Source organism: Hypomesus nipponensis, chromosome 16 (assembly GCF_054491055.1).
Source record: "Hypomesus nipponensis isolate SF chromosome 16, ASM5449105v1, whole genome shotgun sequence".
NCBI classification, from domain to species: domain Eukaryota; kingdom Metazoa; phylum Chordata; class Actinopteri; order Osmeriformes; family Osmeridae; genus Hypomesus; species Hypomesus nipponensis.
In genome coordinates, this window is record NC_140376.1 from 7,208,471 (window position 1) to 7,235,438 (window position 26,968).

Below are 26,968 nucleotides of genomic sequence, written 5' to 3' on the forward strand. Positions count from 1 at the left end.
AAAATAAAAACAGATCAAAACTGCAAAGAAGACATAATACAAAACAACCATTTAAGTTAATAAACCCCTTTATATCTGTATAGAGAGATAGGTTACAGTGAAAACACACACATACATACTGTACACGCTGTATTTACAGCCTGGACAACTGCTCGTCCCTCCTGGAGTGACCGGACAGCTCAGAGTTAGTCTCTGTGCAAGTGATTAGTGAGCAGTCCTACAGCTGGCTCCAGCTCCTACAGGTCTTCTGACCCTCCACCGGGAGAGCTCCTTGACAGTCCTGATAGGTGGGGTGGTGGCTAGTCTGACGATGTAAACACTAATGCTTACAAAGAGTGGGGGAAATTGGGTGTGCATGAGAGAGAGAGAGAGAGAGAGAGAGAGAGAGAGAGAGAGAGAGAGAGAATGTTGAAAGTGAGAGTTGGAGAGGAAGGAAGAGAGCGAGAGAGGTGTGTTATGTGTTAACATCCACAGTTGTGGTTTTCAGGTGTGTACTAAGACATAAGTGAGGACATCATACGAAACACAGCAACAACACAAATTCCTGTACAAAATCTCATCCATTCACAGAAGGCTCTGATGGAGCGAGCATGCAATTATTCCCACCCTTAAAACGGTTCAGCATCACATCACAGCCAGAGACTAAAGTTTATACGAGTGTTAATAAGACGTTACTTGATGCTAGCAGAACAGCGTAGCATGAACACCATGCTACACCTAGCTCGCATAGCATCAACACCATGCTACACCAAGCTAGCAGAGCATTAACACCATGCTTAACCTAGCTAGCATAGCATAAACACCATGCTACACCTAGCCAGCATAGCATAAACACCATGCTAAACCTGGCTAGCGTAGCATCAACATCATGCTACACCTAGCTACCATAGCATTAACACCATGCTAAACCTAGCTAGCATAGCATAAACACCATACTACTCCTAGCCAGCATAGCATGAACACCATGCTAAACCTTGCTAGCATAGCATCAACATCATGCTACACCTAGACGTCCGAGGGGCTGGGCCCACCTCTGGCTGGTGGTGTTGGCGCTGCACCCATGCTGCTCTGCTCATTCTCATAGGACCTACAGCCTTGAGGGGAGAGGGGGAGGGGGGCTAGGGAGGATGAGACCAGGAAGAAGGAGACCAGTAAGGAGGAGACCAGGGAGGAGGAGACCAAGGAGGAAGGGACCAGGGAGCAGGAAGCTAGTGAGTGAGAAGTAGAAGACTAGGGAGTAGGAGACTAGTGAGTGAGACGGAGAGGAGGGAGGAGGAGACGACTCGGGATGAGCAGACTAGGAAGCAGGGGACGAGGGAGCAGGAGACTAGTGAGTGAGAAGACGACAACTCCAGCGAACTAGGGAAGATGTTTGCTAGATACAAAGATAGAAACAAACATGCTGCATTTTAGCTCTGAACACAGTCCCAACATCCTGAATCTATACCTGACCACTGAGGGTTTGTGTGCGCATATATGTGTGTGTGTGTGTGTGTGTGTATTCATGCATATCTGTGCGTGTGTGTGTGTGCATGTGTGTGCATATGTGTGTGTTACAAGTTGAATACGTAAAGTGACTTCCATATTTTTGAGGCACAAGAAACTCTCTTACTATCGCCACAGCGTTGCCATGGATACATCAGATGGTCATGTGACCAATGAGTGCTGGTTGGCGGGGGCTGCCGCTGTGCCGTAATAAGAGTTTGTCAGCAGCAATCTGATTGGTTTAGTGGTGCGAGGTCGAGCCAATCCTGGGGGGTAGATAATCCCCGCCCTGCTCAGAGAAAAGGGCGGGAAACTAGGCTCAATTATTATAGGACGACTGTAAACACACCCGACCCTGGACCCCTGACCTCAGCCATTTGACACAGTGTGCTTCTCCAAGAATCCCATCTCAAACACTCTGAAACTATACAAAATGAGGGTTATTGTCATTTATGGAGGACAAGCACAGATGGGAGTCCAACACGGTTCTACAATATTCAGATGTTCCCGGGTCCAAAGGCCCTGGTTTAGGACAGCCTCCCAGCTGGGCCGAGGGCTGATGGTATCATCACACACTTCACAGTGAAGCAGCGTCCCAGCTGACCATGGGTTCTCCTCCCACAATGCAACACTGGTAAGGAAATGGTTTTCCAGAGGTGGTTGTTGTCTCTGCCATGGCCCTTTCAGGCCCCCCACCCCCGTCCCACCCCCCACCCCACCCCCTTCCACTGCCCACATGCAGCTACTCCATATTGTTTGTTTACTCTGTGGTTGTAGTTTCTTAAGAGCTGTTATTGTTGTTGCTGCAGGACTAGGACATATCCCTCTCCTTGTACCACTCCACAAACTCATCCAGCAACACGGGCCCTGCAACACACAACACACTGAGGATCAGGAGGTGAGTGTATGTGTGTGCATGCGTTTGAAGGTGTGTGTGTGTGTGTGTGCATGAGGATGGCGGGGTGTGTGTGTGACGTTTGACTCACAGGCTCCGTCCTCGTCATAGTTACTGAGGTCCAGGTTGATGGTTCTGCTGAACTCTAGAACGTTGCACCACTGGTCCTTATTGATCACCTTGTACTTGGATTGCTGTTGGGAGACACATATACAGGAGCAAGCACACACACACACACGCACACTGTTGGGACACACACTAATACCACAATAGGTGTGTGCGTGTGTGCATGTGTGAGACTCCCCACCTCCAGGAACTGATTGAACACAGGGAACAGTGGCCATGTCTTCCCCAGTAGCAATCCCAGCATGCACTTGGCTGTGTTCAAGTCCAAACTCCTCTGGTCCTTTTCCTGGGGGAAACCACATCTCAGATACCAGGCACAGTGCATAGTAACCACATCTCAGATACCAGGCACAGTGCATAGTAACCACATCTCAGATACCAGGCACAGTGCATAGTAACCACATCTCAGATACCAGGCACAGTGTTTTTGGGATATGTCTGCACCCCACTCACCCTGGCAAAATCGAAGGCGTATCGGTAGATGAGCTTGAAGTTTGTATTGTCGTTCAGCATGGATCTCAGGTAGTCCAGAGTGTTCCTCAGCCTCTCTGTGGAGTCACACCTGGCCAGGAGACAGCCATTTAGACACGCTACACAGTCACATGACCAGAAAATAAAGACCCAGACATGCACACACTCACTTGTCCATACACAGATTGACCCACACACAAACACTGACTCACACACACACATTCAACCACACACACACATATTGAACCCCTGTGTACACACACATAAATAAAGACAGACAGACTTACTGTAAGGAGCCCATGCCTTTAAGCCACTCCTGCAGGGTGAAGTAGCCCATACTCTGGGCATCCAGCTTCCAGGCCAGAACCAGCATCACCACCTGCACATAGAACCAGAACCACCATCACTACCTGCACACACAGACCAGCAACACAACACTCCAACACAACTACAACACAGACCTACAGGTCTCCATCACAGATAGACCTGTGGACATACAGCAGAGGTTTATGGGTTTCTTACATTTTCTGGTTCCACTCCGATGTCCTCACAGAACTTCTCCATCCCTTCTGGACCCACTGCATCGTCACAACCTGCAAACACAGGAACACACACACACACATAGAACCACACAGAACACACATTTAGAACAACACAGATCAGACACACACACACACACACACACTCAGACAAATACTCTGAACAACACACACAGACACCTTTCCAGGAGGCCACAGCAGCGTCTCACCTGCGTACTCGTAGAACCACTCCAGACATCTCTTACTGGAGAAGCTTTCCTGCTCCCTGATCTGGGATGCCTCGTGCTTCCTGAGAAGACTGCAGGAGGGAACATACTATTACAGACCAGGTTAGACACCTTCTTTCACAGTCAACTCCACGAACTGGTTGCTATGCGGCGGGGGATGGAGGCTACCTGATTTCTAGGCAACGGGGGTTACCGGGTTGCTAGGTAGCCGCCCAGCTGTGAGTTGGTGCTACATGGTTGCTAGGTGACCAGGTGGCAGGGGTGGGGGGTTACTTGGTTGCTAGGCGATGGGGGCTACCTGGTTGCTAGGTGACAAGGGGGGTACCTGGTTGCTAGGTGTTACCTGTCATGGCGGCTCTTCTTAGCTGTCAAGTCATCGCCGGCTGTGGGTCTCCTCTTTTTCCTGGGGGGCATGGCTCTGGAACAGCAGGCTGGGGGGGGGGGGGGGGGGGGGGGCGAGGGGGTTTAGACAGCTACTGTATCACATTGATGACACCAGACCACAAAGTCTCACAGAGACACCAACAACTTGTATGAATGTGTGAGTGTGCGTGTATCGATAGGTGTGTGTCTGCATGTGGATGTGTGTGTATGTGCCAGTATGTATGAATTTCTATGCATGTGTGTGTGTGTGTGGGTCAGGTTAGTGTGTGCGGTGGGTTAGGTGTGTGTGTGTATAGGGTGGGTCAGGTATGTACATGTATTTGCGTGTGTGTGTCAGGTGGTGTGTGTGTGTGTGTGTGTAGGGCAGTCAGATGGGTTCAGTACCTGAGGAGTGACTGTCCTGTCCAACCTCCTCTGTTAGGTTCTGTGGGGAGACACATCTGAAACAGCTGCTCACACACCACACAACTAGACTACTCTATTCTACTACAGTACATTATAGGCTACTACACTAAGCACTAGCTGGGTGGTTTGCCAGCCTATAGAGGGTGTGGTAGATGTACAGGGGTGAGGAGTGTGTGGGATAGTTTACCAGCCTTTGGAGGGTGTGGTAGGTGTGTAGGGTGTGTGGGTTAGTTTACCAGTCTGTGGAGGGTGTGGTAGGTGTGTGAGGTGTGTGGGGTAGTTTACCAGCCTGTGGAGGTTGTGGTAGGTGTGTGGGGTAGTTTACCAGCCTGTGGAGGGTGTGGTAGGTGTGTGGGGTGAGGACTGTGTGGGGTAGTTTACCAGCCTGTGGAGGGTGTGGTAGGTGTGTGGGGTGAGGACTGTGTGGGGTAGTTTACCAGCCTGTGGAGTGTCTGGTAGGTGTGTGGGGTGAGGACTGTGTGGGGTAGTTTACCAGCCTGTGGAGGGTGTGGTAGGTGTGTGGGGTGAGGACTGTGTGGGGTAGTTTACCAGCCTGTGGAGTGTCTGGTAGGTGTGTGGGGTGAGGACTGTGTGGGGTAGTTTACCAGCCTGTGGAGGGTGTGGTAGATGCTGTGGATGCTGGCTAGAGGAGACAGATGGGAGTTGAGCTGAAAACCTGCGGGAGAGAAGAAGCCGATAAGAAGGGAGGAGGGTGAACACATATCAGAGTTCTAGGTGTCAGCCAACACTGGGTCAACCCTGTTCATGACCACTCACACAGGCTCTAAATCAGCTGTGTTCCCTTTGACCCTGAAGCACCAGAGTAGGTTTGAACTGAGGTTTTGTGGGGTCCCCATGGTAATGGCAGTGGTGGATTAACACTAACACCCCCCCCCCCACCCTTCTCTCTCTCTCTGTCTCTCTCTCTCATGGCACGGTTTCTTAGAAGGGCTAAAAACAGCAACAGAAATATCTCTTACAGCATCGTCTACGTAAATGTAAGGATTGAGTGACGTCACAGCAGGAGACTAATACAGTCTGTGGAAGGACCGGGTTAATAGCAGGCAGCCTAGCCTGGCCGTGTACATCCGACCTGATCGCCACTACCGGAGTCCGACGTCTCTACCGGGATGACCAGCTGGACTGCAGCATTGCAGGACGGGAGACTGGACAGCAAATTACTGCCTCGCCTACTCCCTCTAGCCAAGAATCAAATGCCACCAATCCTATTTATTTGCGTATTGTGTCACCCAACGTCATCGTTTTAAAATCGTTCCAAATGTTCAGATCGACGACAGGCCGTTGAGACCACACTCGCTGCATACCTAAAATAGCAGTAGAGACGCACAACTTGCAATGAGTTTACAAAGTATCTAGAGAGTAGCTGGAAACATGGACGTTGTAGTCCATTTATTATGTGATGGCCATGGTTCTCATGCAAGGACCAAATAGTTAAACTACAGTACCCATACTTCCAAAAAATAAATAATTTCATTCAGCACCCCTCTCCTGACGCTCACCAAACTGATGAATGCATATAACATTGTAACAAAAATGGTACATAGCATATAAAACCACATGTAAATGTCTCAAAGTCTCTGTTATCCTCCTCTAAGGATGACGAACGGTTCAAGAACCCACTGTGGCACGCATCGACAGAAATTTTACCCAACTGCGTCACGATTTTCATACTCTAATTTTCCGCAGTTACCTCGAAATCTGACCTATTTAATGTCACATAACATCGGTGCGTATAAATCTAAGTTGCTTTGCAGTTCCAACAAACTGGCATGCGTCAATAAGGTCCATACGCACATAAATCTGGTACAAATAATGTTGCTTTTACTTTATCCACGTGAACAGTGAGGCATAAACGTTGTTATTATCATACTAAGAAGTCACCAAAAGTGCGTTCCACACCAGTAACATAATACAGAATACCTCCTTTGTTGTAACCCCAAGACAACGTAGGAAACTACAAAGAGAATGGCAATAGCACACAGATATCCATACCACTAGCCTACTCGATAAACAGATTGTCTGGCACCATGAGAGGTTCTTCTCGTCGTACAGCAGCCACACATAAGCCATGCATCAGGTAGCTGCAAAGCATGGTTGTAATAGACGTGCTAACATCATCGCGCGTACAAAAACACCAAAGCCACAATTATACTTACTTGCCGCATCAGAGTGCATTTTTATGAAACACTCAACTGTCTGTGTGAAGTCCGCAGACCGGCCAGGAGGCGGGACTTGTTAACGTAACGTATGCCCGTAGATGATTTCAGGTTGAAGACGGACTCATTGACCGCGCCCGGCGTCTCGCTGATTGGCTGACATGGCTGTCATGTAGCAAGGATTTGGACAAAGAATTTAAGACCCTTCCCTGTTTGAACGTGACAGATCAAAGTTGTCAAGGAGACCGTCCCCCTGTCGTTGCTCATTGGCTAGAAAACTTACCTACAAACGTCAATATTGTGAATCTCCTCGTGCATTACCGAAAACCAGCCCACGACGGATCCCCATTGCTCAGTCTTCTCAGAGGGACACGCCCACACACATTTCCTCTGTGGCGTACCCTGCCTTCAGTCATGCGACTCCGTTGTTGTGAAAGGTGATTGGTCTGCATTGATGACGTATTGGTTTGGCGTATGTCATTGTTTTTTTTTTGTCTTGACACTAAGTTTTTGTTTTCTAAAGTTAAATTTTTTTCTGCATGAGTTGATTTGTTTAACCTTTCACAACAGTTCAGTGACTGCATTCATTTGCATAACTTCAGGATTTACTCTATCCTATTGCTAAAAACAGACCTCGCATTCTATGTGGTTGTAAGATCCTAACCTTACAACCATGAAGTGCCAGGGACTTTGCCTCAACAAGAAATAAATAAACAGAGCTTGCTCAACTAGCTTAAAGTTGAGTTATGAATATACACACTCTTATCCAGAGCGACTTACAGTAAGTACAGGGACATTCCCCCCGAAAATTAAGTTGGGAGTGGGGTCTCCCACTCGTTTCATCCACCTTAGGCACCTTCCCTCTTGAGTCTTCGGCTTTGTAAATGGAAACAAAAATACCACACCTCCCTCTAAACTTTTGGGATATCTAGTGTCAGATCGACACGTGCCATAGGCACACCGTAGTAGAATGTAGAAGTTGTAATGCCATTTTGATCTTGGGGAACGAGAGGAGGGAGGAGGCCAAAGGTAGGCCAGAGGTAAGGCTCTGAAAGACAGTCAACTCATAGTAGGCGTATCACCATGAGCAATAATGAAATCAGAGACAAAGCGAGAAATGTAGAGCGAGAGACGTGGGTGGAGAGTGTGTTGAGGGGGGGGGGGGAGGTTTGTTACAAGTTATTTCACCAGCCCTCCTTGTAGGCAGGGCCTCTGTGTTTACAGTTGGGGTGGAGGATCCAACCAGGGACCTTCAGACGGCGGAGGGCTAAGAAGCAGACAGGACTCCGAACTTCACTTCAGCTGGACGTAGATCTGATCCCAGAGGCAAGGAAACGACTCCAGAGACCAGCCACCATGAGCTCCGAGGCTGGAGAGAGCGCAGCGACAGCACAGGCGGACAGGAAGGTCAGAGAACCACACTCCGGGTTGGGGGTAACGGGAGAGTTGTGTTGGGAGTGGCTCCCCCCAGACATTGTCCATAGGGGTGGCCAGATGGGGCCACTGAGAATTTCAGGAATTGTATTATGCTGTTGTAGTTTTTAGGCTCGCAATTTTTGTTAAGCTAGCCGTGCCCCCCCCCCTTCCCCCCCTGATGGTGCCACAGTGTGTTGGGGGAAACAGAAGGAGTTACAGGAGGGGGTTAGTAGTGTTGTATAACCCGTCCATATCTTCCACAGAGTCACCATGGTGAACGGCACTTTCACAGGGAGGATATCAGACAAATATGGAGGGAGTGTCAGGAGGAGAGCTTCTGGTATAGAGGTACCTGAACTTTAACACCCGGTTATCTAAGTGATAGCCAGACTTGCATGCACAGATTCAAGAGAAGTTAGATGGTTTGAATTACAGGTGGGATTGGGAGTTTGCCAATTTACGTCTTGGATCGCCGCCAAAAAAGGTCAAGACAACAGCCTGGGGGTCTTAACATGTATATAGGCTCCTGGCTTCCGATTGCAATTACTACAATACATTTCCTATATTCATCGCTGGAATAATCATGGAATAAGATTTCTGAGTGCAGCATTGTCATGGTATAATTTGTACTCTGTTAGACAACCATTCGTGTTCTCTACCTCCCTCTTTCTCTCTTCCATTCTGTCTCTCTTTACCCCCTTCCTCATTTTCTCTCCTTTGCACTTTCTCTTTCATCAGAACTACCGGGTAGTTGTATGTTCGTGTGTGGGCGTAGGCTCATTAATCATGCCCCTCCCCCTTTGTGTATTCTGTTCTGTCATAACCAATCCGAGGCTGAGCCTCAACACTGGCCTACCTGACAGCTGGAGACAGCTGAAGCTAGTTCAGGAAAACACAGAAAAATGGTTCTTAACGTGTTCTTAATGTGTTATAAGTATGTTCTCTAATATGCTTTTAACATATTCTTATTATGTTCTCAGTATGTTGTTAACATGTTGAGATGTGGGGTACATTATGCTTTCCCCTGTACATCGCTTTGGATGAAAACATTTGATAATTGAATACATTACCATAAACATGTTGATAATGTCGTTCTCATAAACGTTTGTAATGTTCTCTTCATAAACACGTTCATTATATTCTTCGCCTAATAAAGATGTTTACAATATTCTTGTGCTATTCTGCTCCTCAAACACATATATCACATTATTCTCATAAAACATGTTTATAATATCCTTCTCATAAACATGTTTATAATATCCTTCTCCTCATAAACATGTTTATGATGTTCTCCTTCTGTATCCCAGCTCTGCCTGCGTCTCTGGGAAGCATGGCCGTCACTGGAGGACTCCTTTACCAGGGTAAGACCCCACTGCTCACACAGAGCTGAACAGCATGAACACGAATCTCTTCAAGCTCTAATCTGTTCCTCCAGGAATCTGGAACGCCTCCAAGAGGTTTGGTCCCTTCCCCAAACTAGCAGGTGAGTCCAGGGGGAAGACAGAGGGAGGTGGGGGGGGGGAAATGGGGCGAGACTGGGGAGGTAGGTGGGATAATTTGTTGTGACCTCTGTCCCTCCATGTTTACGGTTCGACCTTTCCCCTTTGCCCCAAGTGGCGGGGATCCTGGGCTACGCGGTGGGCAAGGCTTCCTACGTCGGAACCTGCAGGGAGAAGTTCCAGAGACTCGGCCCGTTCCCTGGTTCTGAAGATGGCCCAGGGTTTGGCCCAGGGTTCGGAGGTCGTGGTTTTGGCCCCGGCTGGCCAGGACGAAGGTGAGGGGATGGGTCTGTTGCCGGTTAACACCCTAGCTTAGGGTGAATAAATCAAGGTTGATATCATGGGGCCAGCGGTAACTCGTCCCCCGTGGTAACAGAACCCTGAGCTAACGGTAACTAACCGTCTCTCCCCTCGCAGGCGCTGCCCTCATGTGTGTGAGGAGTGCAAGAAAAAAGAAGCACCAAGCCCTCCCTCAGAAACGGCACAAAGCTAGAGGTGAACACACACTCGCTTGCACTGGCTTTGACACACACTCACTGTTGCTCTCTATCTGACTTACACACGTCTTGATCTTCTCATTCGGTTTCAGACATGACAGACTGCTGGAGGACCCTATATGATTCTAATGTTGTAATTAACATGTACTGAACCAACACGCCAACTACAGATTGTAAAACTGATTGCAAATCTACCGTATTTTCTATATGCACCATTTGTAGGTTTAGAATAAATGTGTCAGAAAAATTAATAAAATATCAATGTAGAAATGTTGCTCATGGTAGCCTGGCAATGCATATAGCTGCCACTAGAGGAACCTTCAGGCAACATCATCCCTTTGTTATACTTTACTCAGATCTGCTTTGAAGTAAGTCCTACTCTCTCTGCACTAATGCATCTGTTTTTAAATCATTATTGTTGGCAAACAAATATGAACTATTAGCCTGTATGAAGAACATGTGGGACAGACATCAGTAAAGTCAATATTGCTACACATTTCTTTTGTAAAACACGTGCGTAAACTAGAATCAGTATGTGTATGTTTCAAACAACCCTGATTACAGAAACAAGGACAGCCGACTAGGCTAAACCAATTTGGTTTATTAAGCAGCATCACATGATGACATGAACACAGTACGGGTGATCAGGTACTGACTGGTGTCTGGAGAGGATCACATGACCCAAGATGACAAAGCACACACTCTCAACACACACACACTCTCTCTCCTTAATAGACATCCTCCCTCTCTCCTTACACATTCTTACTTTCTCTAACAGACACACACTCACGTTTCCGCTCTCAACTGCTCCTTCTCTCTTTAACACAAACCCCTCCCTCTCCTATCTCTTTAACACAAACCCCTCCCTCTCCTCTCTCTTTAACACAAACCCCTCCCTCTCCTCTCTCTTTAACACAAACCCCTCCCTCTCCTCTCTCTTTAACACAAACTCCTCCCTCTCCTCTCTCTTTAACACAAACCCCTCCCTCTCCTCTCTCTTTAACACAAACCCCTCCCTCTCCTCTCTCTTTAACACAAACCCCTCCCTCTCCTCTCTCTTTAACACAAACTCCTCCCTCTCCTCTCTCTTTAACACAACAAACTCCTCCCTCTCCTCTCTATTTAACACAAACTCCTCCCTGTCCTCTCTCTTTAACACACACACTCACTCATCCCATGTGTCTCCATACTTGTTCTTTTTCACTGTGAACACAAGAGAAGATGAACACAGTGTTACTTCAACCTGCCTGGTACATGACACAAGATGACTACAGTGTACACTTGATATCTCCCTCCCCCCACCCCAGACCCATCTTCCCCCTCCCCCCACCCCCAGACCCACCTTCTCCCTGGGGGCCAGCCCGCCCTGCCCGAGGCTGCAGAGAAGCGTCGGCCTTCTGGGTCATGTTGACCTCGTAGTGCTCTCTGTTCCGGCTGCGGAGGTTCTCATACAGAACAGGGTCCCTCCTGAGGCCTTCGTCCTCCAGGTACGACGGTGCTGAGAACCAGGATGAGAACCAGGATGAGAACCAGGATAAGAACCAAGATGAGAACCAGGAAGAGAACCAGCATGAGAACCAGGATAAGAACCAAGATGAGAACCAGGAAGAGAACCAGGAAGAGAACCAGCATGAGAACCAAGATGAGAACCAGGAAGAGAACCAGGATGAAGACATATGACGAGTGAAGAGGAGTACAGTTCTGTGGTTAGAGCATTTGACTTCAGATCAAGAGGTTCAAATCCCTTCCCCATCCCTTCACCTTGGATAAAAAAGTCTGCCAAATCAATATCTTTCATTAAAGTAATTATTGTTAAATTAATACCTCATTATTCTCCTTATACCATGGTGCTGAGTGTTAAACAGATTTAATCTCAGATTAGCTGAGAGTACTGGGTGAAGTCATCAATCTGAAATGTTGTCAGTACACCAGCCATCAGAACTCTCGGGTCTCTACCTGTAGGGTTGATTATGTCATCACCAGGTGCCGAGGGGGCGGAGTCGCTGAATGCAGGCGGCTGATAGGCTGAGGAGAGGTCATTGCTGAAGGAGTCTGAGGCAGGAATAGGGACATAGACAGCCTGCTGGGGATCCCCCATCTCTGATTGAGTCTGAGGAGCAAACCTTGGGCCAATGAAAAAACAAGGTACACCTGAAGATCCAATCACTTTACAGAGGTTCATAGGACAACACGGGCAAGTAATCGTTGCTTTGAGAGATTGATGGCTGAAATGTGTACTCATTTGGACATAGGACTTACTGTTGGGGTATTTGACGACGCCCTTGTCTCAAGGCTTCACCCAGTGGTGAATTCTCCAGGTTTTTGAACTTCTCCTGGCATACCTTTGCATAGGAAATCTTCCCTCCTATATACCCAACCATCCCAGCAACTACAACATAAAAAAAAGAAATCATGTTGATTTGGATAAAAATGTCTGCTAAATGAATACGTTAATCTTTTTTTTGATTACTCACAAATTATTTTCGGCAAGGACCCGAAGCGTGGCGAGGGTGCGAGGACTCCTAAAAGTAACAGCTGGATTAGAGGGCTGCTGCAGGAAAGTGGATGGAGGAGATGACAATCACGACCACTTACCTTTGGCAACAAGCACCTGAGTTACTCCCACTGCCACTGCAGAGAACGGCAGAGCTGGGAATAAAAAGTGTTGTCATTAGAACTAAAATACCGCATCGTTTCCAACGTAAAAACTGACAAAACATACACCGATTCCTTATATCCACCATCTAGCGTCACGGCTGCTTATGAAAGGTGGTCAGTTAGAGGTGTGAGTTATAAAACTGGAAACCCATATTAAGTTGAGGGCCGGAGATGATGCAAAACTTACGAGCAACGAAATAACGTCTGTGAGTGACATATTCGTCCACATATCAGTCTTGTTCATAAACATTTCAACTTACATCTGTACATGAAGCTTTCTTGGTTGCATTCTTTAAAGACTCTTTTCTCTTCCTCCGTAGGTACGTAGCCTGCCGTAAGCGCTGGATTCTGTTGAAACATCAGTTGTATTGCCCACTCCGAATACGTGTTTTCCTGACATGGATAGTTATACAACTTTCTCATGCACAATAATGATCGGCCTTCTCCGAAAACTATAAGATATAATAACAGCTAAGATGTTAACCAAAATCCATTGTACTCTTACTACTTGCTACAGAGGGTTGTTTTATGATCTGTGCACAGAAATGGTACTACTACCTAGTTAGCTAGCCAGCTAGCATAACTACACTTGTCTTCAGCTTCCTCTGTCTCTCTGTCTAAGGGATTACAGACGGGTGTAACTGAGTTATTTTTCTTTTCCATGACTCTTAAACACGTCTATGTGATCGTGACTGTAGTATGGTTGAGGCAGGTTCCTTAGTTAGCTAAATAGCTAGCAGACAGTTGTCCATGCGTAGTAACTGACCTGTTCGGGCTGTGCCCCGTCGTATTGCTGCGACGTGTCTGTAAATCCCGAAGATGAATGCGACATTACTCCCAACTAAGTACTTGCTGGCAACCTTGATGTTGGGTGACAATTTTGGCAATTATACTTTAAAATATGTAGTTTGCTAGCTCGCTAGCCGTGTGGCTGAAATGACCTCCAGCCGATTACGAGATTTCTTGACGCAAATGACAAATTTACAGCAGAGGGCGCTAGAGTGTCAAGTTTACAGCGCGCGCATGGTCGTCGGCTATGCACTGCCATCCATTTAGTTTCCTATTCCCGGGTCGCCCTGGCAAGCAAGTCGGAACTGGAGACACTCAATAGAAACTGTACTAGTCTGGCTAGAATGCAGTCAGTGTCACTTTAATTCAAAAATATATACATATTGTATAATTTAATGGCGTCGTCCCAATGCCAGCTGAATAAAGCCCTCGTTACTCACTGAACGTAACTATTCATATTACGCAAACTCCTTCTGATTCAAGTCCACGCACGTCCTCGGGCGAAGCGGGTGCGCAAATCTTGGTTCATCCTTCGCACAAACGCCATCCAATCACCGCGTGTCTTTCAGAATCGACGTATGATTGCCACAGGCTGAACAAATAGCTGGGGGAAAAATCCCTTACCGATCTTACTGCAGGCTTCGTTGCTATTCGACGAGTTTTCGGTCTTTAGAAAAATGAGAAGAATAGTCTAAATTCAATAAGGGAATACGGAGGCGGGGACGTACACAAATGGTAAAATATCCCTACTGCGGGCCGAGCAATAGAGGAGTTTCACGGTTGGAAAAAGCTACCCTCTGTAAAAGGAGTTGGATTGCAAGCAAGCCAAGCGTACTTTAAAGAGGTAAGCAAGGCGGACAGTACGATCTCACCAGCTAAACATCCTCGAGTTGCGGGGTTAGCTAAGCTAGCTAAAGGATATCGTTTAGAATACCCGTACCGCCCCACGGTTTACCGGGTAACTTCTGACTACACCCCAGAACTTCCTTGAGTATCCTATCACTAGAACATATATGTACATACACAACATGTATGCTATTAGACAGCAGTATAATAAAGATAAGTACCTAGCTGGAACTTGGTGTGAAACAATGACTCTGAAACAATGATTCTGACCCTACCTGTCACAAGATAGAGCTCTTTGACAGATTCGTGATGTAAGCATACACCTCTTCAAATAATGCTCCTGAGAACTTCATTTATACTGTCCGACCACTTTCTAAACCCTTTTCTAACAATAAAGTGCAGTGCTACAAATTCAGGTGAAAACTAAATTTAATCTGTAAAAATTAGTTGACTTCAGTGTACTCCGCATTGCCATATGACCTGCCAATACCCGACAGAGCCAAAACGATGTTATATAAACTTATTATCGTCACCTCGTAAAGCTAGACTAGCTAGTCAGAACAGAAGCCACACCAGTAGACTTTGCTAGCGCGAGGGTAATTCATGACTGGTAGCAAGCTAGTGCTAACGCACTTCTGCACCAAGCGTCTGTGCAGTTGGCCTGTGTGTAGGTTAATGTCATTTATCTAGATAGTGAATTATTATGTTTATGACAAGCTGTCAGGCTAACCACAGTAGCTAGAAAGCTTTTTACACTTCTTCCCAGTCCACTTGCCTTGACAAATCCATGCTAGCCACATTACGCTAGCTAAGTAACGTTAGCTGATTATTGTTGCAGGCAGAAGAATCTATGCTACCTCAGCTAGCTTCAATCACAACAGCGAAGGCATTGTTATCAAAACTATGGGCTGTATTTGTATTAGTAACATACATTAACGTGGCTCAATACACATTTATACATAGACCGTAGGTTACTTTGCTAGTTGAAAAAAGTGGCGCAGAGAGTTTGTTTACGTCATGACTTAAAACGGTGTGTTCCCTTTTTGAAAAGGGTAGTCTAGCTAACAATAAAAACTGTCAAACTGATTGTTTAGACATGTAGCTCTAAGTGAAATAACGTTCGGTGTTAGGTAGTTTGTTCAAGCAACCAGTATCTGTCCATCAATAGTAAAAAAATTTTTTTTTTAAAAATCACAGCATTTATTAACTATCTTAGCTTGGTGTATTACAGCCTGAATATTATATATAACTGTGAAACATCTAAACACGGTAGTCAGTCAGCTTTTAGCAGTAGTTTTCAGATGTAGACAAGATAGATGTTAGATAATTGAGATGTAACCCTTACAATCTCTCCAGGCCTTTCCTGTGCAGGTCTGCAAGCCTGTGACACAGGAAAATCCTGTGACACTAGAAAGGGTTGTGTGTCAGGTCAATTTGGTGAGGTGTATTTGGAGAACAACCTATATTATTATGATTATTTTGTTGTCAGGGGCTGTTAAAAATGCAGCAAACAAGACTCACAATAGTGCACTTGTTCTTTTTGTGTGGAGAGAGCAGTTAGACTGGAACTCTCTGGCTGGCGGAGGGATCTGGTGGGACAGCAGGGAGGCCGGAGGGAGCTGGAGATGGGGCCAGCTATTTCAGACGTAGGCTGAAGGCCACAAGGGCTTCTTGGTCCAGAGGAGGAGCGTCTCAGTCTGTCTGGCTTTCGCAGGCCTCGCGTGAACGCTGCTCAGGCTCAGAATAATCAGCGGGCAATTAATTCAAGACCTTTGGTGCCCTTTTCATTGTTGCATAAATACGTTTAGTGACGTCAGCTGTCCGGTGACAGATGGACGCATGCAAACTCTTTATCTGATCTGATGCTGGGTTCTCAGAGCTCTACAGAGAAGCACTCAGAGAGCGGCAGAGTCAGGGCATCGCTGGCTCCATGAACAGTTGTCTGATCTGTCCCTGTTCTCTCTCTCTCTCTCTCTCTCTCTCTCTCTCTCTCTCTCTCTCTCTCTCTCTCTCTCTCTCTCTCTCTGTCTCTCTGTCTCTCTGTCTCTCTGTCTCTCTGTCTCTCTGTCTCTCTGTCTCTCTGTCTCTCTCTTTCTCTCTCTCTGTCTCTCTGTCTCTGTCTCTCTCTCTTTCTCTCTCTCCGCTCTCTCTCTCTGCACTCTCTCTCTCATGAGATAGAGATGTGTTTGTATGTTGTGTATATAGTTCACATAACACTATACAATAGTGTTGTTGGGACAGCGTTATTACCATAACTTGCCACAAACCCACCTTTTTTCTAGTTGTTTGACTGGTCAGGTATGTGATCCCTGGTGAGGAGTGAACCCTCTCTCAGGAGGTCTCCTCTCTGTCCAATCCAGACCAAAGGTCTGTGATCCTCCCACATCCCTGTTTGGACAAGCCACTGGTGGGGCAGATGTGTACACGCACACATAGACACACACGCACACAGGCGTAGACACACGCAGACATGCACACACACGCATGTGTACTAGGCACATGGTCTCTGTCCACAGAAAGTGCTGGGAACCTGTCCTGATTGCAGAGGGAGGGCTCGTCTATCAGCGATTATCCGGGACATAAATCTGTGGAATGTGTTTGCTTCTATCCACTAAGACATTAATGGCATTGATGAAAGTAGGGATGAAAGACCAGGCCGAGTAGACCTACCCAACCCCGTAAGCTGCTCTCCTGCTAGGCTAACCCCCCCCCCTCCCCGCACCAGGATTACAGCAGAGTTCCCATGCATGTCCAGAGGTGACCACTAAAATATGATGATGTAACCCCGCAGGGCCGAGCGAGCAGCAAGCCTGGCCCCTCTCTCCGAGGCCTTTCCGGTTCATTCTGTAATGACGGTCAGTTATGCAAGCAACACTCTGCGTTGACCAAGTATGTGGTTTTGACGCACGGGTGAGGTGACCCCCTTTGGCTGCAGTATCGGTCAGTGTTGAGGAACAGTCGTCCTGTTTCACTTGTTGGCAGGAGACCAGAGGATGTGCTTCGCCCCTTCCACCATTGTGTCGCCTTCAGCCAATCAGACAGGGTCTTTAGCCTGGCATGTGCGACAGCCTGGATTTGGGCTCCTTGTACGTGTGCTGGGTGTGTTGTTGTCTCACCTGCAACACCTGCTCCTGTGACCTCTGACCCCAGGTGACCCGGGGGCCGTATCAGGCTGACAGGAACTGAGTCTCTGCTGTGTTCCTATTAACCAGCTCCTGTCGACCACATTGTTGATCAAACCAGAACAGTTGGTTTATGGCTCTGTGTGTGTGTCCCTGTGTGTGTGTCTCTCTCTGTGTGTGTGTGTGTGTTTGTTTGCTTGAAGCTAAATAATTAACCTGAACCGCAGCAGGAAGGAAAAACTGGAAAAAGCTGCTAACCTTTGCATGTTAGTTTGAGTAAAGGCGCTATTGCCACTTTAGAAAGGGGTTACACACACACAGCCACACGCACAGCCACATGCATGCATAGCTGTTCCTTATTAGAGCGACTCCTCCCTGTAAAGTTGTGCCACTCTGAAAATAAAAGGTTCTTTCTCATTAGATGCACTGAGAGGTTGTTTTCTGCAACACAGAAAGGCGGCTTTAGCTCAAAATAGCCTATAATTGAGCCTTGGCAGGGCCAAGTATTCTTGGCTTGGTGAGAGTTGGGAACGGCTTGGCCCAACTGATGTTTGACTTCACCAGAGAAACCACCCCGTCCTCTCCAGAAGAAGACCTGCCTGGGCCTCCAGCTCTCTGTGTGTGTTTGTGTGGCTGTGTGTGTGTTTGTGGCTGTGTGTGTGTGTGGCTGTGTGTGTCCCTGTGTTTTTCTTTGTGAATCTGTGTGTCTGTGTGTCTCAGTGTGTGCGAGTGTCTCTGTTTGACTCTGTGTGTCTGTGTGTCTCAGTGTGAGCGAGCGTCTCTGTGTGACTCTGTGTGTCTGTGTGTCTCTGAGTGTGTGTGTCTGTCTCTGTGTGTCTCTGTGTGTGTGTATACCTGGGGACACCTCTCTCGTATCTTGTTTTCCAAGTCCCTCATGGTGGGAGGGGGAGAGCTCTTTAAACATTCAAATATCGTTTCTGTCTGTGCGGTCACATCAAAGACCTGTCCGTCAGGATAGCATCTCCCTGTTTCCTGGCCCGTCAGCGCCAGTGATCACACGGCGTCCAGGCCTGTCATTAGCCGCTGGGGGATCCGGGTGGAAACGAGTCGGTTTCTCCCGCACGCTCGCATCTGCTTGGGAGGACTCAACTGTTCAAGCATAACCCATGGAAACCATGTTTGGGAATGTGTGTGTGTGCGTGTGTGTGAGGACTGGAATGACTCTTCACTGGAAGGTAGAGGAGTTCAACTCATTGGTTAGAGAACTTGACTGCAGAGGTCGCAGGTTCAACTCTATCATAGTTAGAAGCGTCTGCTAAACAAATCCATGAAGTCATCAAGGTGGCTGGTCTGGGTAGTCTGTACTTCCCCTCTCTCTCTCCCAGCTGGAGACAAGCTGCACTGTACTGTTTGGTTCATGACAAGGACCCTACCTGGGATTAGATATAGTGTGTGTGTGTGTGTGTGACTGTGAAATGTAAATGTTTGTTCATGACCAGGACCTTACCTGTCTCTCCTCCAGCTGGATCTATGCCTATATATAGTGTGTGTGTGTGTGTGTGTGTACATGTTTGGTACATGAGCAGCACTTCCTACCCGGGACGTGACTACTACCTCTCTTCTTCTGCTGTGATGCCACTATATACAGAGCATGACCTCAGTGTGTGTCACTGTGTGTGTGTGTGTGTGTCTCAGACTGTGTGTGTGTGTGTCTCAGACTGTGTGTGTGTGTGTGTCTGGAGCTTAGTGTGTGTTGCGGTCTCTGTTTACCCAGTGTTATCATGGCTTGATGTGTTTCTGGAGCAGCTGAGCGTGCAGGAAGTCAGCTCTGCTATTCACAGGTCTGTCACCAAGTTAGACGCACCGTGTGTGTGTGTGTGTGTGTGTGCGGGGGGGGGGGGTGGTTTCCGTCAGTTCTGGGTGTTTTCGGTTTTAACTTGGTGACAGTGCTGACCTGTTCTCACCCTTTTAGCCCTGTAGTATGCTCTAGTACCACAAACACACACGTTCTCACGCTGGCTGACTGACTGACTGGGAAATCGCCATGTCTTAATAGTCTACATGTATTCAGTTAGCAGAGGGTTTCAGTCTAACGTGTAGCCTCATATTTCTCTCCCAATGCATTTGCTCTGAATTGAGTCTTAAAAATTCCAGAACAAAGGAATCCCCCTTTCAGTTCATGTCTTTTACAATCCATCAGCGAGTGTTTTCTAAAATCTCAAATGTTATGCAACCTGAATGAGCCGTGACGGAAGTGCAGCTTCAGGTGCTCGCTCGCTCGAATGTATCGCGGTTATCACTGAGCGGAAAGGTGTCTTGGTTATCACTGAGCTAAAAGGTTATATTATGTAACTGGTCGTGGGAGGGAGGGGTAATCTCCAGATTACTGCTCAGGAAGTTTTAATCCTGGCTGTTCTCTGCCTGCCGGGCTGGACCGGGCTGCAGCAGAACCTAGCTGACCTGGGTTACCCCGACCTCTGACCTGGGTACTGCTACCTTGACCTCTGACTCTGTCAAGTGCTGTATATTTAACACATGAAGATTATGGTTAGTATGTCTGGTCGTCGCTGTGTGAACCATGTCGTTTTTGCCGTCTTTTTGAGAGATGATGCGTTTCCTGTGTGTTCCAGATCGCAGTGTCATCGAGGGACCCGTGCTTCCTGCCCCTCCCGGCCGCTGCCCTATGGCCTGAAGGTAGGCCACGCCTCCTCCTCTCTGGGGGGTGGAGGGAGGGAAGGGGGGGGGGGGGGGATCACCCTCCTCCATGCTCAGATAAGCACTGTGGGAACGCTGGATTAGCCCAACTTCACCCTCTGGAGGAGGGGGGGGCGGGGGGCGTTAGAGCGCGACACGTTCGTTGATCACTCGTGAGCCTTTGCTTGTTCTGCCGGAGCAAAACTGCTGGCGTACACCGTCGTGGCCGCCTGAACACTTTGCGGTGGACGTCAGGGTGCGCGCGGTTCGGCCTCTCGTGCGTGCCGTGTGGCACTTGAACCACGTAGTGAGAACTTGGCTATGTGATCGGTCGCAACGGTCAGCCACTGTCGAGGGTCCTAAGGCTGACCTTGGGTCCTGACACGAGACGCACCGACTGTGTCAGACTGAAGAATGGGTTCTGTACAGGCAGATAGAGAGACAGACTGGTATACAGACTGGTATACAGACTGGTATACAGACTGGTATACAGACTGGTGTACAGACTGGTGTACAGACTGGTATACAGACTGGTAGGCAGACTGGTAGGCAGACTGGTAGGCAGACTGGTAGGCAGACAGGTAGGCAGGCCAGTCTATACACCAGTCTATATACCAGGCCAGTCTAAATAACGCACTCTTTGGAGTCTGTGGCATCAGGAAACGCTGACGGTGCGACGCCCTGACCTCCCCGGTGCAGTGCGTGTCGTGACCACCGGGTGGCGCTCCAGTATCACTCTGGCCACACCACCCTGCTGCTGCCGAGACCTGGACGCAGCTCTCTGACCCTGCTGTCAGTGAGGGAGGGAGAGAGGGTTATCATGGGTTGGAAGAGAAAGAGGGCGGGAGCTGGATGAAAGGTGCCAGGAAAGGAGTGAGATTGAGAGTGAGAGTGAGAGAGTGAGAGAGAGAGAGAGAGAGAGAGAGAGAGAGAGAGAGAGAGAGAGAGAGAGAGAGAGAGAGAGAGAGAGAGAGAGAGAGAGAGAGAGAGAGAGAGAGAGAGAGAGAGAGAGAGAGAGAGAGAGAGAGAGAGAGAGAGAGAGAGAGAGAGAGAGAGAGAGAGAGAGAGAGAGAGAGAGAGAGAGAGAGAGAGAGAGAGAGAGAGGGGATCAGGGTCAGGAAAGGTGAGGGAGGGAGGGAGGGAGGGAGTGATGATGCTGTGTACGTGTGCGTGCGTGTTTGAGTGTGTGTGTGTGTGTGTGTGAGAACCCTAAGCAGCAGAGGAACGCTGAGTATTGTTCCCTGCTTCCTCTTCCACATTCCTGCATGATTGGTATCTGGGCCTCCTGCTCTATTGTTCCAACCCAACATGGCCGACCTGGCCCCCATACCTTGGCCCCCACGCCGTGGCCCCCACACCCTCAGCCACATGGCCGACAGTGTGTGTGTGTGTGAAGAGAGACTGGATAGGGAAGGGGGGGACTCGTGGAATACTGAACTAGATGGCACTCCAATGTAACAATAATGCTTTCATTTACATACGGGGGGATTTGAACCTGCAACCTTGATTTGCAGTCAAATGCTCTAACAACTGCTTCACAAAGTGAACCCGGTATTGTATAAGCAGAGGAGAGGAATGCATTCAGCATCCCCATGTTGTTGATTTCATCATCCTCCCCCTCCCCTCCCCCAGGGCCTGGACTAGGCAGGGGGTTGAGGGAGGGGGGGGGGTGCTCAGCACACACTGTCCTCTTCACCACTCTCAACACAGTGTACTCTGTTCTGTCATTACAGTCTGCATGCTGGCCTCTAGAGGGCATGTGCCTGCCAAAACACTCTCTCTCTCTCTCTCTCTCTCTCTCTCTCTCTCTCTCTCTCTCTCTCTCTCTCTCTCTCTCTCTCTCTCCCACTCTCTTTCTCTCTCCCACTCTCTTTCTCTCTGCTGTCTTGTGTTTGTTATGCTCTCTTCTTTCTGCACTCACATACATACACACACACACACACCAACAAAAACAAATGTAGTTGTGTGTAGTGTTTATTTCAGATTTTTCCTTTCTGTGTGTGGAAGAGTTTGCATTCTGTGTGTGTGTGTGTGTGTGATGTGAGAGAGTGTGTGTGTTTGGTAGAGAGTGTGTGTGTGTTTGGTAGAGAGCAGCTTCAGCAGCAACACTGTACCAGTCTGAAGAACAGTTACATCATCGGCCTGACATTCTTACACTTAGGCCCTGGGTGTGAACACTTCCTCTTTCTCTGGTCACACACACACACACATGCACACACACACTCACTGTGGCACGCACGTATGTACACACTACACAAACAAGAGTCGTCATGGATTGTTTTTGGTCTTTGTTTTGCAATTGTTTTGCAAACAACCCAGCTTGGCTCACAAAATGACCTTGTTGTAGTTCCACTAATGAACCTAGGGGGCGATGCTGGGTGAAGTGGAGTGTCCTGGAGCTGGTGTATATTGTGTGTGTGTGTCTGTGGGTTGGTGCGTGTGGTGGCTTACATGACACAGCTTCCCTCATGATAAGGGTTATCTGCCTGGGCAGGCCAGAGAAGGAGCAGGACTCAACTCTTTCACTTTCCTTTCTCTTACCACAGATCCTTCATCCCTTCCGCTCTCTCTCTCTCTCTCTCTCTCTCTCTCTCTCTCTCTCTCTCTGTCTCTCTCTCTCTCCATCCCTCTCTTTGTCATCCCTCTCTTTGTCATCCCTCTCTTTGTCATCCCTCTCTTCCCCACATCTCTCACTCTGTCCTCATCCCTCTCTGACTCCTTCATCCCTCGTTCCGTCTGCAGGGTTGAGAGACGCCAGCAGGGCGGGGCTGTCGTGTTCTCTGTTTTGATTGGCCAAGGGCCCAGACGGGCCTTATCTTGTGTGGAACATGTCCTGGGCCCGCCCCTGATAGCGGCAGGCTGGCCACGCCCTCTTTTAATGATGTCACTCTTGGGGAAAGAGTGCCACGCTAGCGCGCGTGTCCACTCCCCTGCCGAGCACACAGGTGGGGTTAGCTGCTGGGATCTGGTCTGACGACAGCTGCTTCTCTGGGCTTCAGCTGCCACAGAGACGCAGGGCTCAGAGAGGTAGAGGAGAGCACAGTACAGTAGAGTTCAGAGAGGTAGAGGAGAGCACAGTACAGTAGAGTTCAGAGAGGTAGAGGAGAGGAGAGCACAGTACAGTAGAGTTCAGAGAGGGAGAGGTAGAGGAGAGCACTGTACAGTAGAGTTCAGAGAGGGAGAGGAGAGCACAGTACAGTAGAGTTCAGAGAGGTAGAGGAGAGGAGAGCACAGTACAGTAGAGTTCAGAGAGGTAGAGTGCATTAGAGCAGATAAGCAGCAGACTGCAGTAACAGTACAGCAGGCTGCAGGTTGGTACAGGGGTGGCCTGGCCTTCAGGAGAGGGGGAGAGAGAGGGAGAGCGAGAGGGAGAGAGAGAGGGGAGTGAGATGGGGTGAGATGGAGTTGCAGGACTAAGGCCACACAGTGTCAGAGCAGTTGGACCGAGAGCTGGACTAAGAGAGGGAGAGCTACAAAGAGACAAGTGAAGAAGCATAAAGAGAGACAGAGATGGAGTCTTGATGTGCAGAGAGAGACATTGACGTATAGAGGGAGAGCTAGAGAGACAGAGGGAGTGATAAAGAAAGGTAGCGAGGCGTGGGACGCTGAGATGGAGTTCCTGAGGAGCCTGGTGATATCAGGGGAGGGGGTCGCCCCGGAGACGGCGTTGTCGCGGGAGAAGGGGGCGGCGGCGGCGTTGCCGCGGGAGACGGGCCCCCGCCTGCTGAGCATGAAGCGCTTGAGCCTGTTGGCCATGGGCTCGACGGTCCAGGAGGAAGACGCCTCCGCCAGGCCGCCGCGCCCCACTGGCCTGAGAGGTACCCAGGACAGACGGGGTCAGAGGTCAGCGAGGGAGAGAAGGGTCAGGAAGGGAGAGGGAGAGAGAGAGAGAGAGAGAGAGAGAGGGAGGGGTCAGGGGTCACGGCCTGAGCAGTGCTGTTTGCTCTGGGCTGTTATAGAGGTGGTGGCTGTGTTGTAGAGCTGTCTCACACAGAGGCAAAATACAGTTATTAGCTTAAGAGTTATTACGACCATAAAAGCTGTGATTGTGCAGTCCTCCCTCTGCATGTCGTGCAGCCCGGTCTGCTGTGTGCTGTAGTAGCAGCGACACGGTGACTAAGATGTGGGTTAACGTTGAGATGTTATTGTTGTTCACCGTGGCAGGTAGCTGACATGTGTTTACTTTGCACTGTGCCTGGTAGATACAGACAGTTCCTTGACTTGACACACCCTGCACACTTCTGATCCTTGATTTTCTGCTATACATAGACTACATGCACTACTTGAACATCGCTTTGGATACAATTTAAATGTAAAATTGGTTAGGGTTGGGGTGGCTCCACCACATGACTGAGCCTAGTGTTCATCTCTGGTCACATCTGGAGCCCACACTAGACTAGGTTTTATCTGTTAGCCTTACAGTATGATACAAGGGTTTTAGTCTCATCAGTTACCTTTAGACCTAGTTTTATTATCGCTAGACTGGGTCAGAGGGTTTGTTGTTCTCTGTGACTGAACTAATTGCATAATCATCTAGTTCGAGAGAGGGCAGAGACACGGCAGTAGAGGCAGAGAGGGCAGAGACACGGCAGTAGAGGCAGAGAGGGCAGAGACACGGCAGTAGAGGCAGAGAGGGCAGAGACACGGCAGTAGAGGCAGAGAGGGCAGAGACACGGCAGTAGAGGCAGAGAGGGCAGAGACACGGCAGTAGAGGCAGAGAGGGCAGAGACACGGCAGTAGAGGCAGAGAGGGCAGAGACACGGCAGTAGCGGCAGAGAGGGCAGAGACACGGCAGTAGAGGCAGAGAGGGCAGGGAGGCAGAGGGGCATCTTGGTTCAGGTTAGAGTCAGCAGAGTCATCCTTGCAGGCAGATCTGTCCTGATAGCCCTAGCCTCGTGCTGAAGGCCCCCTCAGGGCTTTCCTGTGTGGAGGCAGCAGGGGGTCCAGACTGCCCCCCCCCCTGCCTCAGACTCAGCCCTGTGACAACCCTTTCTCTCTCCCCTCTTCTCCTAATCTTCTGTTTCTCTCTCTCCCTCTCTGCCTGTCTGTTTCTCCGCGACTAGGACACCTCCTCCATATTAGACGAGAACTCTCCTATCCTGACGATGATGATGATTGTGGTGGGTGTGGTCGTCATGGTGAGTTTTGTGTGTGTGTGTGTGTGTGAGAGCTTTCTGAGGGGTCTATAGTGTCTTGTGGCTTTTAAGACCCTCCTGTCCTCTCCTTCTTTCCTTTCTCCTTTCTACTCTCCTCTCCTCCTCTCGCTTCCTTTCCTCCTCCTCTCTCCTCCCCCTCTCCTCTCTTCTCTGATGCTCTCCTCCTCTCCTCGTTTTCGGGATGGTACTGTGTCATGTCTCGGGCAGGCACACTGTGACCTCACCACTAAGCTCGATAGAAGCTGTCTCCGGAGATTGATTTGATTAGGAAAGGTATTTGGTTAAAGGGTGCTGCAAGTTTTCCCTGAAATGAAGGGTGTGTGTGTGTCTGACTGGGTGTGTGCTTGTAGGATCTCTGTTTAATAGCGGGTGTTGACTGTGTGCACAGTGCCCTGTTGTTGGGTACATTTCCTGGAAAAACCAGGCCACCTCACCTCAGTTGCTGGCTAACCAGGTAGTGCTAGCTGAGTTAGCATCTGCATTCAGGCTCCTAGCTGAGTCAGCACTGGTTTGACCTGGCTACTGCAGCTACCTGTGTTGGCATCTGCAACTAGAGCTGAGTTAGTGTCCGTATGGTCAGACAGCAACCTGGGTAACATGAGTTAGCATCTGTATGAACAGGTGACACTGGAGCCAATGTTGTCTCGGATCATGTTGCTTCTCATCAGGTTAAACCAATGTGTGTGTGTGTGTGTGTGTGTGTGTGTGTTTCCATGGTTCTCCATGAGTCAGGCTCTGTAGGAGCTCTCCTCCTCTGACCTCAAAGCTGCTCTCTCCTGGAACCACTTTGCCTCTCTGGATTTGGTATTCAAATGTCTGCAAAGTGGCTTTACTAACTGCCCTGGTAGAGAGACTGCCACGGAGACGGCAGGCGATCAAGAAAATCAGGCCTGGTGTTGCTGGTAGTTAGTTATAGGCTGCGTCCCGAGTGACAGACTTACTTTTAGTCAGTACTGCAGCTAACCTTACCAAGTAGGAACTGATGCATGCAGTGCGTAATGCAGACAAAGACATTTACTTCTTCGCCTTGCTCTAGCACAGCCTCGAATTGGTCCGCTACTGTGAGACTTCACTGTTGACTCCTCTCCTGCAAGGGTTGGGGGTAGGAATAGCTGGTGAAGTATGCCGGCCGGCTGGTTGTTGTAGTTCACCATGGGGTGTGTGCATATGGCGTGTGTGTGTGTGTGTGTCTATGGCGTGTGTGTGTGTCTATGGCGTGTGTGAACGTGTGTTGTTATTGCGGATGTGGATTTCATCACCACATTTCATCATGACTCATATCCTGCCTGCAACCACAGAGACTGACACGGTTAGCCTTCATCCTCTTCATCCTCTTGCCCCCAGAGAGCCGGTGTGGTGGTCCTGGCCCAGACGTTCTCGAGTCGGGAAAGACGAGTCATGCTAAATGAAGCATCTATGTTCACAAGGCTCTGCCAAACTGGGACGGGACTGGACCAACCCAGTCTGGATGCAGAAATGTGTGGTGTCTCCTACCGTCAGTAGTGTTGGGGTTGGTTAAACACGCGCTGATCCGAGGGCGTCTGGGCAGCGCCCTGTGCCATCGCTTGTAAAAAGACATTTACTGACAAAAGTTAAAGTACAGACAAAAGTTACAGCTCTA

The 26,968-nt window shown here is 48.8% G+C and overlaps 5 protein-coding genes across 17 annotated transcripts in view; 3 read left to right on the forward strand and 2 right to left on the reverse strand.

The window, feature by feature from the left end:
• Window positions 1–50: 50 nt before the first annotated feature.
• Window positions 51–6,840, reverse strand: dcun1d4 (DCN1, defective in cullin neddylation 1, domain containing 4 (S. cerevisiae)). Of its 7 annotated transcripts, none has more exons than XR_014731445.1 (13): window positions 6,710–6,840; window positions 5,138–5,208; window positions 4,512–4,551; window positions 4,087–4,174; window positions 3,726–3,814; window positions 3,500–3,570; window positions 3,265–3,356; window positions 2,960–3,068; window positions 2,688–2,792; window positions 2,472–2,574; window positions 2,250–2,352; window positions 1,032–1,375; window positions 51–319 (listed from the first exon to the last, which is right to left on the reverse strand). XR_014731445.1 is itself a non-coding variant. In XM_084675659.1 (12 exons), exons 1-11 carry the CDS (start codon window positions 6,726–6,728, stop codon window positions 2,297–2,299), a joined length of 843 nt encoding a protein of 280 aa, XP_084531785.1. In that variant the 5' UTR covers window positions 6,729–6,840; the 3' UTR covers window positions 51–319; window positions 2,250–2,296. The 7 variants fall into 7 exon arrangements, 5 of the variants coding, with proteins under 5 accessions (XP_084531785.1, XP_084531784.1, XP_084531786.1 ...); XR_014731444.1 differs by having other exon boundaries at window positions 51–325; XM_084675659.1 differs by lacking the exon at window positions 1,032–1,375.
• A 1,062-nt stretch (window positions 6,841–7,902) lies between these two features.
• On the forward strand, window positions 7,903–10,709 carry ociad2 (OCIA domain containing 2). Its single transcript, XM_084675665.1, has 7 exons — window positions 7,903–8,116; window positions 8,389–8,473; window positions 9,433–9,486; window positions 9,561–9,608; window positions 9,740–9,899; window positions 10,042–10,119; window positions 10,214–10,709. Exons 1-6 carry the CDS (start codon window positions 8,066–8,068, stop codon window positions 10,115–10,117), a joined length of 474 nt encoding a protein of 157 aa, XP_084531791.1. The 5' UTR covers window positions 7,903–8,065; the 3' UTR covers window positions 10,118–10,119; window positions 10,214–10,709.
• ociad1 (OCIA domain containing 1) lies at window positions 10,703–13,796 on the reverse strand. Of its 2 annotated transcripts, none has more exons than XM_084675663.1 (8): window positions 13,546–13,796; window positions 13,040–13,172; window positions 12,717–12,770; window positions 12,596–12,643; window positions 12,381–12,510; window positions 12,078–12,244; window positions 11,464–11,619; window positions 10,703–11,324 (listed from the first exon to the last, which is right to left on the reverse strand). In XM_084675663.1, exons 1-8 carry the CDS (start codon window positions 13,609–13,611, stop codon window positions 11,287–11,289), a joined length of 792 nt encoding a protein of 263 aa, XP_084531789.1. In that variant the 5' UTR covers window positions 13,612–13,796; the 3' UTR covers window positions 10,703–11,286. The 2 variants fall into 2 exon arrangements, with proteins under 2 accessions (XP_084531789.1, XP_084531790.1); XM_084675664.1 differs by having other exon boundaries at window positions 13,040–13,127; window positions 13,546–13,791.
• Window positions 13,797–14,154: 358 nt separating this feature from the next.
• LOC146254622 (protein furry homolog-like) overlaps window positions 14,155–26,968 on the forward strand; it is a 53,876-nt gene continuing 41,062 nt past the window's right edge. For 5 of the 6 annotated variants that reach the window (XM_084675641.1, XM_084675644.1, XM_084675645.1 and 2 more), the window contains exons 1-2: window positions 14,155–14,412; window positions 20,128–20,191. The gene's annotated coding sequence lies outside the window, so the exon portion shown is untranslated. The remainder of the gene's footprint in view (window positions 14,413–20,127; window positions 20,192–26,968) is intronic. The other variant, XM_084675643.1, reaches the window with a different exon arrangement.
• On the forward strand, window positions 23,576–26,786 carry LOC146254623 (uncharacterized). The gene is made up of 3 exons (XM_084675666.1): window positions 23,576–24,009; window positions 25,255–25,329; window positions 26,692–26,786. Exons 1-3 carry the CDS (start codon window positions 23,802–23,804, stop codon window positions 26,754–26,756), a joined length of 348 nt encoding a protein of 115 aa, XP_084531792.1. The 5' UTR covers window positions 23,576–23,801; the 3' UTR covers window positions 26,757–26,786.